General features: G+C 39.0%; 2 protein-coding genes across 3 annotated transcripts; one reads left to right on the top strand and one right to left on the bottom strand.

Moving 5' to 3' along the window:
• Positions 1–119: 119 nt before the first annotated feature.
• Positions 120–1,434, bottom strand: ost4 (oligosaccharyltransferase complex subunit 4 (non-catalytic)). 2 transcript variants are annotated; one of them, XM_059356336.1, is made up of 3 exons: positions 1,410–1,434; positions 478–615; positions 120–241 (listed from the first exon to the last, which is right to left on the bottom strand). In XM_059356336.1, exon 2 carries the CDS (start codon positions 612–614, stop codon positions 501–503), a length of 114 nt encoding a protein of 37 aa, XP_059212319.1. In that variant the 5' UTR covers position 615; positions 1,410–1,434; the 3' UTR covers positions 120–241; positions 478–500. The 2 variants fall into 2 exon arrangements, with proteins under 2 accessions (XP_059212319.1, XP_059212318.1); XM_059356335.1 differs by having other exon boundaries at positions 120–274; positions 1,410–1,433.
• A 1,517-nt stretch (positions 1,435–2,951) lies between these two features.
• selenoi (selenoprotein I) lies at positions 2,952–15,288 on the top strand. The gene is made up of 10 exons (XM_059356542.1): positions 2,952–3,149; positions 5,905–5,973; positions 6,667–6,775; positions 7,663–7,737; positions 10,189–10,451; positions 10,536–10,644; positions 10,731–10,779; positions 10,867–11,047; positions 11,166–11,345; positions 12,269–15,288. The coding sequence occupies exons 1-10, from the start codon at positions 3,093–3,095 to the stop codon at positions 12,374–12,376; spliced, it is 1,200 nt and encodes a 399-aa protein (XP_059212525.1). The 5' UTR covers positions 2,952–3,092; the 3' UTR covers positions 12,377–15,288.
• The last annotated feature ends 1,885 nt before the right edge of the window (positions 15,289–17,173 follow it).

Here is a 17,173-nt window from a genome sequence, read left to right as displayed (position 1 = left end):
AGTGTAAATAAATGAACTTGAAATTAACTTGTTTTTCACATTTTCAATATATATATTCAGTGAGAATATGCCTAGTGTGCATGCAGAATAACAAGGAATACGTGAAACATGAATGCAAATTATATTCACACATTTTTATTAGAAAAAACACTACTGTGCAATCTTACAAAGAAATTCATCTTTTGGGACTTGGAAGTGGGGAATGTTGTTTCCATGGTGGTGGCACTGAGTCCCATCTCACCTGCGGGAGAAAGCAGGTGCACAGGTGTTGAACCTTGAAAAGAACAGACCTCTTTATAATCAACAAAACACTCTAATGCTGCTTGCATTAATTCGTATAACATCTGTTTAACCATTGATTGAGTTACTGAACAAATTCAATATTGAGTTTAAAAGTCTTTGAGGTCCCAAAGTACAAACAAGACATTAACGAGCTGAACCATCTTAACAGAACAGGGCAGCATAAAGTGCACTCACCTCTCCAACCATACTGAGGGACTCTACTCCTGCTTCTTGGGGTTATTGACAGCAACATAGTGATACAACACAACCAGCAGGAACAATGACACGCCAAGCATGTTGGCAAATATTGCCAGCTGCACGTCCGTCACCATTCTGCAAAGAATAAAGGGACATATTAGGGCAAGTGTAACAAAGCTGGTCAGGGTTCAGCCAAGTAAACCATCTTTGCCTCTTACAAAAATATATGATAACACACAATTATATCATTCTGACCTCCCAGCCTATTTTGAGTGTTTTATTTAATAATAGTAAAACTAGTGACTTAAATAAAAGTAAGAATGAGCACGTTTAAATTCCTGCATGTTTATCAATTCCTATTGTATTGAAAGAAGAGGCAACAAATGACTGCCTGAAAACAGGAATAATTCATTCAAAGTCTAAAAAATAAGAAAAAAATCATTGCACAATGCCTAGCAGTGAGTTCATATGATTTGATGTACAGTTAAGGTAACGTATCTAAAACCACTGGCATAGTCCTGTGACCTTTATTTGATGAAAAAAAATCTTATTTTGAAAATATATATCACATTTCTAATGGCTAACACCTGTCATATAGACACTTTATGTGACTGTTAACACAGCTGCGATACTTGCAAGTCGCTGGATTCTGTATTGTTCTTATATGAATCGCAAAATCATAGCACCAATAATCACTTTATCAGCGGTTATATATGTGTAAAACAATCTGCCAAATTAATCTAATCATCTAAATCTGTACCACCATTCTGTGAGGTTCATGCTAACGTAGCTAGCTAGCGAGCTAGCTAACTAGAAGAACCAGCACTGGCTGAGTCAACCACTGGCGCAAACGCGACATATGAAGCTTTGAGACAATTACGAAATTAAACCAATTACTGCAATACACATAAAGTGGTGTTATTACTTACATTATGCCTTAAATTGAGCTTTTACGCTGGGTTCAAGCGATGCTTCAGCTGTTCTGCATCAAACAAGCAAATCTGTGTCTTCCGGCTGGAGAGGAAAGCCACGTCACGTTTAAGGGGACGGAAATGTGAGGCGGACCGCAGTTAAACTGAATGAAACCAGCTAGAAACCATGATTACCTATATTCATTTCATGATGTGACGCAAATATTAATTCAAATCATGTCATTTGGACCATTCAACAAAATCGTCACCCTGTTAAAATAATCGCCTATGTCATTTTTTCAAGTTTTGCAGGAAACACAAAAAACTTCACCAAAAGCGTAACATATGACATTTATTGATAATTTCACTCAAAAAGGATGTAACAAAGGATGGCTATTGGCATAGTAATAACACTGTGTGTAAATTATGTAACTAAGAGAATTAAATTACTTGGGCATTTTTTTTAACATGCCTTTGTGACTGAAGCAAGATATGGAAACACTTTATTTTGAAGGTGTCTACATAAGAGTCACACAAGCCTGTCAGAAACATGACATGACAAGTATCATGAGCATTAATGTTACTTCAAAGTTTCATTAATGTTCATGACACATGTTAGAGAAATCGCTTGAGGAAACCTTTCAAATCTGACACCAACCGAAAATTTCTCTGCGCAGATCGTTTGATGGGGAATGATGAGTAGGAAACGTCCAAGTTCTCAGTTTAACATAATTGTATTACAATACGTCAAGAAATGTACAGTTACAGAGAGCTCTGGGTTCACTCTACATCTAGGCTACGTCCCTGGTACACACAGAATGGTTTCAGGTCGTGAAGTCTGAACCAGTCTCCTTTCCCTCGAACCCATTATTTTATCCTCACAATTGTTTACTAATCATGACGGTAGATTTCTTAATCAATATAGAGGCACGTCATGTCACCGGGCAGCAATCATCTCTGCCCGGCACACTGTGTCCTGACCTCCTATCAAAACTTGTTAAGACAAACATTTTGCCTTTTTATGTCTTACAGATTATAGAATTTTAATCAGTTTAAGCAAATGGAATTTTATTATTTATTTAAAGTAATCATAGTTTATAAACCAATATTAACACACAAACATAATCATTGTATCAAAATCATATTGCATGATTAATATATAAATGCATAGAGAGAGGGCACACACACAATGACACATAGTGACCTGCGTCACGCACAGAGACAGACAACAGAGACATTTTTAACACATCACTCTTATGTAGACACCTTAGAGTAAAGTGTGGCAAATTGTCAAAGAAGTGATGATCTTAAAGGGGTAAAATCACATGATCTGATCAACTGAGGATGTAGGCGATTTTACCATAGGTGGCCGGCGTCATGAGGAGATGATTTAGGCAAAAAAAACCCAATTCTGACAAAAAATGACTTAGGCGATTATTTCAACAGTGTGACGAAATGTTATGCTGCTGTTTTGGATGATTTTTATGGCAAACCTCCAGGCCAGAGGTGGCGGTAGTGAGCTCCAGCCGGCTGGATGTTCGCTCCGTAGGAGTGGCCCAAATGTTCCGACATCACCTCACCCGGCGTGAACGACAGCGGCCAAGCTAGATGGTACTTCGACACGGCAGCTAACGTTGGGGATTTGCATTTCCAAAGGAAGAGCTATCCTTTTATCTCACTGTGGAGCCAGACTGTTCTACCATGGCTCTTTACGAATATGTCACTCAGGAGCAGCTTGCGGGCTTCGACAAATACAAGGTATGGCTGTAGCAACTAGCCGTGGAGGCGACCTGTGTGTGTTTCACAGTTAGCTGTCACGATCTGCAGGGTGCTTCCCTAGCAGAGTGTGTGAAGGTAGCAACAGTTAGCTAAACCATACCAGAAGCTGGTCATACTCCCCTAGAAAATAAAAGCGTGATCATTTACGTTACAACTACAGTATGGTGTGTTCGGGTACATTTGGATAGTGTACTGCTTGGGTCATAATGTTGACTATGGAGTTGACTTCTTTAACTATCGATTAGATATATTTATAACGTAAGTTTGGAGTCAAAGTGAAAAGCACCCTTGGAGACGGGAAGTGGTCCTTTGTACACTTATATTACAGTATAAATTTGGCTTTCTGTCTCTTGAAATGTAAGCATTATAAACCATGCCGTTTTAAGTCTAGTGAATACAATAAACAAATACTATTTGATTCAAATACCCTGATGTTGACGAATAGTACTTTTATTTTGAAACGGACTACCGGAAGTGTCCGTGTTTGCCATGTTTTGCTTGACATTGGCGCAAATGTGCTAATACTTAGCTAGCTTTATCTTTCTTTCTCCTCGGCATTGCTTGGCTATAAAATAAGGCTTCACTTTGTGATTTCCTGTGTTCAATAGACCTTCCGACAGTCTCGTCTTTGAATAGAATGACAGTTCTTTAACGTTTTCTTATATTGCAACCACAGAAGAGAAAGTAAACCAACTAGCTACTGTAATGTTAATGGATAAGTAAGGGGAAACCACTCAACTTGAACCAGTACAGTGATGGGAAACACCGAAAATAAACAGGAACTGACACTTGAAATTACTATTCTAATTATTCTAGTGATTTTAGAATCGTACCATCCTTTCTGTGTTCCACAAACATGGTAGTGTTCAGATAATTTCCATAAAAATGAGCATTAATGTGGAACTACACATACAATGAACCTGTTGTTCTCTCACTGGGTATGGAGGACTGTAGAAAACAGGAGTGGCACTCATTAAGGGATGTAACAGCTCAAGGCAATGCAGTTTTTTTTTATAAGAGATAAGGGAATGTGCTCATTGGTTACTATACATCTTGCTAGCTCTTGATTGGACCCTCTTTTTTCTGTAGAACTTCTTTAATTCTATGTGGCATAGATGCAACAAGTGGCTGGACACATTCATTAGAGATATAGGTCCATATTTACATGATTGCATCCCACAGTTGCACAGCTGCACTTCCATGATGTGAGTCTCCTGTTCCACAATTTGAATCATGTTTAATCAGCATCTTCCTATCTGCTTCAAGCTCACTGGACATTTTGTCTTTTTCAACCATATTTTATCCTGGATATAGTTGAGTGTAAAAATCCCAGTCGATCAGTTTGTGAAATACTCAAACCACCTGTCTGGCAAAAACAACCACAACACGTTCAAAGTCACTTAAAGGTGAACGGAGTGACTCTAATCCAATCCATTTTTGTTAAATTCAGTGAATATTTCCTCACAGTCCACTGGCTGTCCAATCTGTGTGCACTGCATGCTGAAAATAAATCAGGTGTTCACACACAACCCTGGCACTGTAAATGGGAAACAAATAAAGTGGCTTGGACCATGGCAAACAACACTATTCCAGCCAGGACAGGGGAAATGCCATGGATTTAAAAAGAGAAAAGCAGTGGGAGCAAGAGGGACGATAAATGTCTAAAACTAAAGTTTACAGACAGGTGATATAAGAGATTCTGATATAAAGCTTTGGCATTACTATAATAGTGATATTTATGCACCCATTCATTTAAATCTTTATGTTTTTCATTAGTTCTTAGGCAGCTTTGTATTTTCATGGTAATGGTCTCTGTCCTTAAATGACACAAACCTAGGTCAGTGAGGCTCTTTCTCATACGGCCTCCTTTCGATTACTGCTGTGAAACTGCTTCTCCGAACTGTTTATCAAGCGAGACCTTTTATCCAATAATTGCTTTTTAAGTTGCTCGCTCCATGTGTTTGCTACTGTGCCTCTAGCGTCAGTGGCCAGAGGAGAGCAGAAGATGACAAACGTCAGTGAATGAAAGAACTCTCTTTGACGCAGCGTTTGTATTATAAAGGCTTGTGCGTGCAAATGCAAAGCACATGAGTGAGGACTGTTTCGCTTATCGCCCCGCTCTGTCTGTCATGCTGTCATCCGTCTTCCTGCCTCTCACATCCTTTGTCACACTCAGAGATTGCAGCCTCCCATGGCGCTTTTATCTGTACAGTTGTGTTTGTACAAGATGAGAGCGTGGATCATGCTCGCAGTGTATGTTTTTCATTGATTATCTTGTTGATTTGAGGAACACAGGCATGACACAACTAGATTAATTAAACCATTGTAGTCATATGAAAATGCAGTCCCATTCAGTTGAACTAGCAGTGAGAATTAAATCTAAAAAAAATCACATTTGAGGCATTTGCTCCTAATTAGAAAGCCTAAAACACACAGAAAGCAGCCTTACACACATCTTAAGTTGTATGAACACCAGAGAGGATACGTTACACTGTAGCATGCAAACATTTTCGTCACGCCTGGATAAAGTAACAGAGACTGGGATCAGGTTTGTTATGATCTGCGTGATGACAGGCCACCAAACTAGCCGGTAAACAAGGTACATGTTAGGGTGTGTAGCCCAACAAGCCGTAGTTACCGTGCAGTGAGATGAATCAAAGGCAAAAAATGCAACCAATCAACTCTTTGTGTTTGTTAATCACATCCTCACTGATTAAATTGTGTCTCTTTGCAGTACAGCGCAGTGGACTCGAATCCCCTGTCTGTCTACGTCATGCACCCTTTCTGGAACTTTGTAGTAAAGGTGAGAGACCTTTTCAGCTGTGTGTATGTGAGCATACATCATTAATGAGGTTTCCAATTGTCTGCTGTGATACAGTAACGAGACAGCCATATTCAGAACCCAGAAGCTGAAAAACAGTTTTAGCTTATGCACCAGAGGAGCAGTTCTCAGTTCTTTCAGTTAGTCGTCCCATTGTTCCAACAACCTCCAACTCTGGTTTGGTTAAAGTAAAGCCTTAGTTCACAGAGTAGACGTTAAAATATGTTGGATTTACAAGCTGTTTTTCCCGGCTGTCTCTCTGCAGTTGTGGGCCTTTTTTATTAGAGCAGAGGAAGAGAGAGGCAGCTCATTCTTCAGAGGCAGAACATTGAATTAATAAAATAAATTGACAAAAAAAACAACTGGTGATAAACTCAGCCAATCACAGATATTCTTGATATTCTTCCAAATGGCCGCCCGCAGCAGAGCATTTGAATGTTGATTTAGATTTGCAATGTCAACGCTGTGTTATAAATGAAGCTTCAAGCTATTCAGTACAGCCCTACAAAATCCCCATCCCGGTCCTAAAAGCATCTCTGCAACAGTTATGTAACTGTCCATTAAGTGTGACAACAATAATTACTGTCTAGTTATTTAATCACTGTCAATATTATGATGAGAGGAGCCAAGTGACATGTTAATTAACTGTTTTTCTCCGTCCATCTCGTTCTACAGTTTCTACCAACATGGTTGGCTCCAAACCTCATTACATTTACAGGCTTTATGTTCCTTGTGTTGAATTTCCTTATGTTGGCCTTCTACGACTTTGACTTCACAGCCTCTGGTAGGTCCTCTGCGCTTCTTCTTTTTTCTTGTTGCGTTTGACTAGTGCATGAGGGAGTGTTCAGTTTATGAAACATACTAAGTCATGCCAAACCCAGCCAAACGCTGCAGAAGGTGTTGTGAAAAAAAGAGGCGTGCTTGTTTATTAAAGGCAAAGTTCATCACTTACTGACACATGGGTGCCTATGGTGGCCCAGGATAATCACTCACCCATTACATTTTCTGTGCGGGCGCGCACACACACACACACACACACACACACACACACTGCAAGCCACTGCTGTTAACATGTACAACAAGATTTCTAGAACATAAGCAAAGAATGACGCACACTCTGTAAAGTTATCTCTAAAGTAAAAAAAAATGTCCTCATGAGATATACACTCATGGGAAAAATGATTAGAAGATTGTTTTCTTCAATTTCTTGTTCATTTTAATACCCGGTACAGCTAAATGTACATTTGTTTGGAATAATATAGTGATAACAACAAAGAAGAACAATAATATGATATCTAGACATTTTCCATGGTTTTCTTGATAATAACCAAAATCATTATCAAGAAAACCATGGGAAATGTCTAGATATCAGCTCTTAAATTAAATTCTTATGAGCTATTTTTTGTTGTTGTCATTATATTTGTCGAAACATGTACCTTTAGTTGTACCAGGCATTAAAATGAACAAGATATTGAAGAAAACAGTGGGCGGTCTAATATTTTTTTCCATGACTGTACATCATCAGCAGCTTATTCCAACAGAACTGTTTTTGCGTCCCCTTCAATTCTCCTCCTGAGGAATTTTAAACAAAGTGAGAAAAGTGAAAATGAATTGGTCTCATCTGTGGCTCTGTGTGTGGTGTTCTGCATATTTACATTATTTGTGTCTCAGCTGCAGGACATGAACATGTGCCTAGTTGGGTCTGGGTTGCTGCAGGGATCTTCAACTTCCTGGCCTATACACTCGGTGAGTCCTGACCCCTGCAACCCCTGTGTGTTGTTTTTCTCTGACTTTTAAGAGGCGCAGGGGCAAATTCCTCCTCATGGAATGTATTCTGTACAGTGACTCTCAGAAATCTATTCTGAACCAGTCTCACATGTCTTCTGCTAGAATATACTGCACAGACTGTCCTTGAGGTTTAGATGTATGTAATTCTGTTTCGTCACTTTTTATAATTTCTTATATAAATGTGATAGTGTTGTGTGCTGAAAAAGTATTTTTTCTCATTAGGAATAAACGATCCTGTAGTTCTAGCATTAGGTAGAAACGGTTACCCGTATTAACAGGATGCCACGTTATCAATCAGCACCGTTGTCAGTTGGATATACTAGTTTTTGAGGAGATTTTGTCCTGAAAAAATACAACCCTGATTCCAAAAGAGTTGTGATGCTGTCAGTAAATGTTAATGAACTGAGGACAACTAGTTGTTTAAAAGTGAAATTCTTTCTCATTGTTGCTTGAGAGGCCTGTCATGATAATTACTATATCGACTCATCGTTCAATATATAAAATGGACACAATATTTTTTTCTGGACTCAATATATTGTCGTTTACATGCATCTTTTTGTGTTGTGTAATGCATCAAATTTTTGACAGGCATTCCAGCTTTTTATGTTATTTTAATAATAATACATAATGATTATCTCATTGCAATGTTTTGTTAACAGAGCCTGAAAGTCTATTTTATTTGTTTTGGTTGTAGTTTATTTATTTAAGTCTTATTTATCTAGGATGTTTTAATACTTCTTTTCCACATTTCAATTCCAATGTTTAATATTTTCGGGATTTAAAAAATCATTGCTGTGGAAAATGATGTACTTATAATGCTGTAATATCGTTATAAAACTACAACGATACTATCGTTTCTCGTGATAGTTTCTGGGAAAATATATCGTTCTGAAAAATGTGTTATGGTGACAGACCTATTGCTTGATATGACAGATGCTCAACAGTCCGGGGTCTCCGTTGTTGTATTTTGTGCTTCAAATGCGTCACATATTTTGAAAGAGACACAGGTCAGTTTGTAACCGGCACTCTCTTCCTGTAAAGCCACACATGCAGATAGTTACTTGGCATTGTCTTGCTAAAATAAGCAGGACGTCCCTAGAATAGATGTTGTCTGGATGGCAGCAAATTGCTCCAAAGCCTGTCTGTACCAGTATTAATGGTGACTTCAAAGTTATCAAGGTCTTGTCAATATATATCGTATGATATGCATATGCATGTCAGCAACATTTTAGCCAACAATCCCTACCAGAATTAGACTTGACGAAATGCTTAAGTAGCTCCTAATCATTTTGCAACAGCACCTACACCAAATGAAAAGAAAAAACACGCTGAATCACGTTTTGCTGTCATTTGTGGTCACGCTTCTTCTGTCCTTTCGTCTTCTTTCTTCTTCTTTTTGTTTTTATGAAACGGCCTGATAGCAGCGTAGTTGCTTAGCATTCAGAAATACCAAATTAAAAGTATTTTATTAGAAATTAATCTAATAGTTAAAAAGTTGCTGGCTGGACTTATATAAGCAGTCAGCCGTTTGGCCTGCACTCTGCAGTTTATTTAAAGCTGCATTAATCAATATTTGTTTATACTGACAGTGGGTAATGAATGTGTGTAATGCTTGTGGCTGATATTTTGGGCGGAGGACCCAAAAACTCAATGAATGCAGTTCTAATTTTATGTGAAGAGGAGATGGTTTTGCTCCAGGTCTGGAATTAAAAGGACTATTTGACTTAATGGTTGAATGTTTACCATTTGATGTGATCATTCGAGACGGTTAAAGGAGATGATAATTAACTAGATTCTGATGTAACAGTGCCACACCCTTCTTACTCTTCACCCGAAGCTCCTTCACACTAGATTAGTCACTGTAACAGAGCAATATGTACACAGCTAGGTGTAACATTAAACAGGATAAATGTAGCAGTTTGTAGCATTGCTTCAGAGTGTTATCTTAAACTTCTGAAGCTCATAGGAATTTTAACAGAAATGCCAGAGGGATGAACTGAATTAGATCTGTTCTAGTCCTCTATCCCTCGCTCACTGACTTTGCAAAAGTTACATAGATGCCCTCACATTTTTCCCCTGGGTTGTTTTCAGCCAAATAAATACACATTTTATTGTCACATTCCTTCTCTGTTTGTGTTTTATTTTGTGTAGACATGCACTCTGTGAACCAGACTAAAGTCAGTTTAAAATCTTCCTCACCATTTTGTGGACCATTAAAATAAAACAACTTTCCACATGGCGGTTGTTATGAGGATGTGTTTGCAGAGTACTTCCATGTGTGGATGAAATGAGTGTAGTCCAGTTGCAGTTATGTGAGTGAGGGCAGCAGCTTTGGTCACATGTCAAAAAATGTTCATATATAAATGTTAACATGAACATGTTCTGTGTTTTGTTATTTGTTTCGTATAGACGGAGTTGATGGGAAACAGGCTCGTCGCACCAACTCCTCCACACCACTAGGGGAGCTGTTTGACCATGGCCTGGACAGTTGGGCCTGCATCTTCTTTGTCGCCACCGTCTATTCCATATTTGGGCGTCTGGAAAGTGGCGTGGGCGTGGCCACACTGTATTACATCCTGTGGGTGGTGCTGTTCTCATTCATTCTATCTCACTGGGAGAAATATAACACCGGCATCTTGTTTCTGCCGTGGGGGTACGACATCAGCCAAGTGGTAAGGACACACACACACACACACACACGTTAGAGCGATTGCCACCTTGACCCACCAGTCTTGTAATGACTCCTCTCCTTCCAGACAATCTCCCTCGTTTACTTGGTCACTGCTGTGGTCGGCGTTGAAACATGGTACCAGCCAATCCTGTGGCACTTCCTCTACAGAGACCTTTTCAGCTTTATGATCATCGGTGAGCTGTGATTGGTCACTTTGAATGCAGTCATTCATTAGCTGAAGCAGGTGCAATAATAATAACAAATATGTTTTGATTCCCAGCCTGTTCCTTTACTGTGACCTTACCCATGAGCCTCTTCAACGTTCTCAAGTAAGTCAACTTTTCATCAGTGTTTTATTATATTTGAGTGTCACTGTATCACACGGCGCTCTGAACTCTTCCTCTGTGGTTATGCAGGGGTCACCGCAGTAACACTCTGAAGCACAGCAGCCTGTACGAAGCCTTCCTGCCCTTCCTGTCTCCCGTCCTCCTCTTCGTCCTGTCCACCATCTGGGTGGTCTTCTCTCCATCCAACATCCTGGAGCTGCAGCCCAGGACCTTCTACCTCATGGTGGGGACAGCCTTCGCTAATGTCACGGTGAGTGTATGCTCAGTTTTCACACATCCTTACTGTTCGTTTGTGCCTTTCGACATCCGCACAATGCATAGACGTCTGTATGTTTGTTTACTCATGTGTGAATGTGTTTATCTTGCAGTGTAAGCTGATTGTGTGTCAGATGAGTAACACACGTTGCCAGGCGCTGAGCTGGCTGCTGTTGCCAATGACGCCAGTGGTGTTGTTAGCGGTGACCGGTGTGGTTGCTAACGAGAGCCTGCTGCTTTACCTGTGGACAGCTGCTGTCATATTAGCACACATACACTACGGTGTTTCAGTGGTAAGAGCACACACACACACACACACACACACACACACACACACACACACACACACTCCCTCTGTTGAAATAAATAATGTCACATCTGTACAGATAATGTCAGACTGTCCTCACAAAAAATGGCCCTGTAGTTAATCAGTGCAAACAGCTGATTAGGACTCATCTTTAAGTTTCTTGTTGGGTGGCGACCTCTAGTGACCGTTTTCATTATGACGGATCATGTAGCATAAAGCGCGACACAGCCCACGCAGGAGAAGTAAAGGGGGAATCGAGAGGACCAAAAAGGACGTTTCACCTTATTTTAACTCCCTTACATAAGTTACCGTACATTATGTAGTTAATGGTGCATTCACATGCTCTTTAGATGGTCCCCTTCCCGAGTGCCCAAAGTCCTTTTTTCCTACTTCGGTGTGTTAATGGACTTTAAATTGTAATGTAGAAACAACATGGACGTTACAAAGATGTGTTGCATTTTGTTTATGTGTTTATGTTTAATTCCCTCAAAACAAGCAAAATTGCTTTACCTGACTTATTAACAGAGTCACTGTTAATAGATAACTTTTATGACTAATCTGGGTCACTCTGTGTAGACAACAACTAACAGTGCTGTTACTGTTTCCCCATTTCCTGTCTGTGTGCCATGATAAGCTAATTGTTATATTATCAGACAGGTAAGACAGTAGTGCCAATCTTCTTAGTTAAGTCTAGGATTTAACTCCACTAAAAAGTGAAAACAAGGCAAAAACTGAATGTGGTTCAATTTCAAAGTACAGTACAACAATGATTTTAATAACCTGGTCCTCAAGATGAAAAAATTCCCTGTCTAGGTCCTGAACTACTAAATATGGAAATTATGACTTTTTCTGTTGAATTCATACATCAATGAGGTACTAAATACAATTAAATTATTTTTCCATTTCTAGGTACAACAGCTCAGCAACCACTTCAACATTTTGGCCTTCTCGCTGAAGAAGCCAAACAGTGACTGACAGGAGGAGGAACGAATCGGCTTGAAAGAAGCGGAGGTTTAGGCTCCTCCCCTCCTCGGCTTATCGACACTTCACTCTCATCACCACGGAAACCTCATCCCCTCCCCCCCAAACATGAGGACATTTCAAGTGGAAAAGACTGTGTTTCCACTGTCCCTAAACACAAACACACACACACACACACACACATACACACACACACACATTCCCACCTAACCAACCAAACTCTGGCCTCTGCGATGGGGCGGGCCCAGGGGCTCTGGCTTCCGTCATTGGTGATTGGCTAACTTGGTTGAGCCAATGAGGTGCAATTGTTTCCTACGGAAATGTGCTTCAGTCATGAGGACAGGAGCCATTAAAACACACACACACAAATATATGTAGATTAATTATTCTGCTTTAGTGCAGATCATTTCTATCTGGTGGCAGGTATTTCAACAGAAAGACAGCCACACACAAACACACACAAACAGTTGCACTCACATAGTATTATGAATGTATAATATGCCTTGGGGAAATGCCATTTAAGTCTTATTATATTATTATTATATTAACAGGAATGCCTCAAGTATGTGTTGTTTTAAACCTTTAAACTGTGGCCACATGTGGCTCGTACATCCACAGCTGTGTCCACAGTTTAAAGGTTGTCACGTTTTTTTTTTTATTATCATGGGATGATTTTCAGTTGGAAGTCCCACTGATATATATGTTAATAGCTATATATATAGTGTATGTGTTAGGGGCTTGGGGCATTTTATTTTAAAACTGAAATGAAACTTTAAAACAAGATTACTCCAGTAAAACATTGTATACATTTCCCTCTAATGAAAACAGAGTTGGATTTTGACTAACCAGGGCAACAAATGACCAGGGCGACCTCTGACCTTTTGAACTCTACTAACCTTCCACCTGGACCTCTGACAGAGCACCGGCCTCCCAGCTCTCCCTTCCTTTCTGAGGTGTCGTGTCTTCATGCTGATTCGTTCTCTTTTTGTTTTTTACTTCCTCTTTTTTTTTTTTTTACTATATATACACATCTTTGGTAGTACTTTAATTTGTTGCCATGGCAGTGGTTTGTGGTTCAGTTTGCGCAGGGCTTGAATGAAGAGTGCGTTCAAAAACCGTCAATGGAGCGGACTCACTCTGAGGGAACAAGCCGTCGCACAGGACACCGCAAACACCACAGCAGCGCCTGGCGCCTCACTGATATTATCACACCTTTTATACTGTCTGTCAGATAATTTGTGGATTGTTTTGCGTGTTTTTTTTTTCTTTTTCAGTCTGTTAAACACTGTCACTCAAATTATGTTTTCCATGGTGAAATTGCATATTCAGTAGTGGCAGGACTTTGTTTCGCATTCAACTGGTTTTCACTGCCGGGGCAAGTACGTTTTGATGGGTTACACATCATCTGTGTCACCTCTCATTTTAAAAACTGACATGGACAAAAGTGACTAGTCTTGTCTTTATTAAAAGACTTTCTCAGATCTCTAGTGTCTGTTGACAAAGACTAAGGGATGAAGTTTTCCACTAGTCTTCTTAAACTGTGGTTCTCACCCAAACTAGATCATTTTAGCCCACAAAGTCCACTGGGGCTCTGGTTTACATGTCATGCCAGTCAAAATAACAGGTGTCTCCAGCCAGCTAAACTGTCGGTCCAGTGTTCAGGTTTGAAAAATGTTCAAATGAATCACAATAACAACTGTTGGGAAAGCTTTGTGACGACGAGTTGAGTTGGGAGTTCTTTCTGTCTGCTATGTGAGTCTAAATGTGAAGTCACGTTAATAATCATCTCATATACGGTAAAAGTGTGACGATACTTTCTGATTAACACGTACATTAGATACACTGGGAAACATATGAAAATGTACTTAATTGTACTTATTTTTACCACTTGTCCAGAAGTTTTGTACATAAACTGTTATTGAGCAAAACTGAACATTTAGACCGCAGCCCTGTAGTGTCTATCATGACTGGGAGAAACAATGTAAGATCAAACTCTACTGCCATAATACCCAGTAAAGTAGCCTGTGTAGGTTGCAGCTGAGGAAAGCTTGCATGCAGTCATAAGCACATAAATATTAGTAGAAATTTGATTTGCCCCACATCTGTGACTTTGGAGACCGTAGATTGTAGTGACGTGAAAACAACTGTGACTGAGATTTCGCCACCAAAACAGTGAACTGTTCTGGTGGGTACATGCACTGTCTGGATATGTGCCGATCTGTGTGTACAAAGTCTGTTATTGTATGGGTGTATACTCTGTATGTGTGGATATCTGTGTAAATATATATTATTTCTTCATTTTTATTTTATTTTCAAAACAAATGGGATTGTTAACTGGTAGGTCGATTTCTCCAAACAAGGGGCAGGTGCAAACCCTGCACAGATACATAAGTATCTCAGCAGCAGTTCCTTTATCTGACAACAGTTTTTTAATTTAAAAATTCATCTCCGCTGCTGGTTTACATCGTTGTTTTTTGATAGTTTGGAGAGGGGGCAGACTGGGTGTGAAGACCCCAGACTGCAAACACTACAAACAGTGCTGAATGCAACACAGAATTTCATATCATATAAATAGGAAAATGTTAGCTGGGTGAGAAAAATTTGTGCCAACGAACAAAGACCAGGCAGAAATTGCAGAACAAACTATAAAACAAGCGGAATTCTCATCCAGCTGGCAGCTGAATTCACATCAAAATTAATATTATTATCCTATATTGCTAATTTCCTGGGCATTTTTTGTAGTGTGCTCCTCAGCTTCACTCACCAATTTCTAGGAAAAGTCTCAACCCCCTGGATCAATGAACCAAGCTGTTCAAATTGTGACTAAGTTGTTGTAAAATGCTGCCCTGGCAAACACTCTGGGGCTTCGGTGTGGCTACTTGTGATGTTGTATTTAACCAGTGAAAGAAAGGACGGTTCAGAAACAAATAAAAGTGAATTTTCTTTAACCACTTTACTGTGTTGGAGCCAGAAACTTGAACATTCATAGTTTTTTTAAAGGTAAAAGAAGTCTGAAGTTCCTTTAATGTCCACAGGAGAGCAGCAGAGAGTAGGACCATGTGTACTCTGTGCTTTGACTGGTAATGCATTTCCATCTCAAGTATATTTCTTTACTTAAACACCACCTGTGGCTCTACAGCTGTTTCAGACGCTTGTCAAATTAATGTACAAGTTAAATTACTGTACTGTTTATTATTCAAACACTTTAATACAGTGGATAGGCCTACTGCATATAAAGTATAGCTTACTGTTGTTCAAATTAGAATTAAACCGTAGCCTAGAACACCATTGTGCTGTTTACACATACAGTAATATCAGTAGTGCAAATAGGCTACTAAGCCACAGCTTGGCAGTGGGTTCAGTGTATTCACTGGCAGTTGTGTGGACAGACTGGTGGCAAAAAACTCAAGAGGAAAAAAACAATAAGGAAACAGGAAAACAGACAAGTTTCAGAGGTAGCGTCGTCTGGCTTTGCTGTTGGATGACAGAACAGAAAAAGTTTTTTAAAAATGGCGTTCATTCGTACTGATTACTTTAGTCAAAGACGCCCTTTGTAGCTAGACCGAGACGATAATGGTTGCCAGCCAATTAACAGACGGACTGGACTGCTGAAATCAATCAAATAAGTCAAACTATAGTTGTATATATGTTGATTTTTGTCAAAAATGGTCAAATTTTAAAATGCCTAAATGTGCTAGAAATGGGTCGATTATAGTCTGTTGATACTTATTATAGCAAAATATGGCCAGAAATGACAGAAAAACACCATATTATGGAATGTCGAAAAATGACCCACTTAAAAAAAAAGTCATACCATAGTATGTCGATTTTTGGCAAAAATGGTCAAATTTTAAAATGCCTGAAAATTCTAGAAATGGCCCAATTACACTCTGTTGATACATGTAATAGTATAGTTTGTCCAAAAATAGCCTAAAAACACCATATTATAGGATGTCCAAAAATGACCCCCTCAAAAAGTTATACTAAAGTATGTCGATTTTCGTCAAAAATGGTCAAATTTTAAAATGTTAGAAATGGCCCAATTATACTCTGTTGATATATGTAGTAGTATAATTTGTGTAAAAATAGTAAAAAAAACAACAACATACCAACCATATTAAAGGCGTTCTTTTTCATTTTAGGACATACTTTGACATGATGTTTTTTTCAGATATATTTTTCAACATACTATACTACATCCACTATCAATGTACTATTCCATCGCGTTTCTTGGAATTTTTGGTCAAACTACACTATGAGGCAAATAAACTATAAATGCCATTCTAGGCTAGTGTGGTGTCGTGGTCAGCACTACAGCCTCCCTGCAATTAAGATCATGGTTTTAATCCTACTTGGGGACCTTTGGTGTGGAGATTGCATTGTTACTTTTGTTGTTACAATTATCAACATACTATTCTGTGCCGTCTTTAGGTATTTTTGAAAGAACTACATTATGACACTTTTTTGAATTTCTTTCAACATACTATACATATACACTGTACGCACGTACTATACATACAATAGCCTACATATATACTTGTACATGTATACTACACATACTATACATATACTGTACACACTGTATACACATTCTACACACTATACTACATGCATTCTACACATACTGTACTACACACACTACTCATACTGTAAACACATTCTACACATATTGTACACAAATTTTACATTACAGTGTATACATACTAAACACACTATACATACAGTACAGACATACTACACATACTGTACACACATTCTTCACATTGTACACACATTTTACATAGTGTATACATACTAAACACACTACATACAGTACAGACATTCTACACATAC

This window comes from Centropristis striata, chromosome 18 (assembly GCF_030273125.1).
Source record: "Centropristis striata isolate RG_2023a ecotype Rhode Island chromosome 18, C.striata_1.0, whole genome shotgun sequence".
Lineage (NCBI taxonomy): Eukaryota > Metazoa > Chordata > Actinopteri > Perciformes > Serranidae > Centropristis > Centropristis striata.
The sequence above is the reverse complement of the archived record's forward strand: the minus strand, read 5'-3'. Positions and strand labels throughout refer to the sequence as shown.

What these genes read in the sequence shown, in the direction of transcription:
- ost4 (XM_059356336.1), bottom strand. Translation starts at nt 614, where the DNA reads ATGGTGACGGACGTGCAGCTGGCAATATTTGCCAACATGCTTGGCGTG.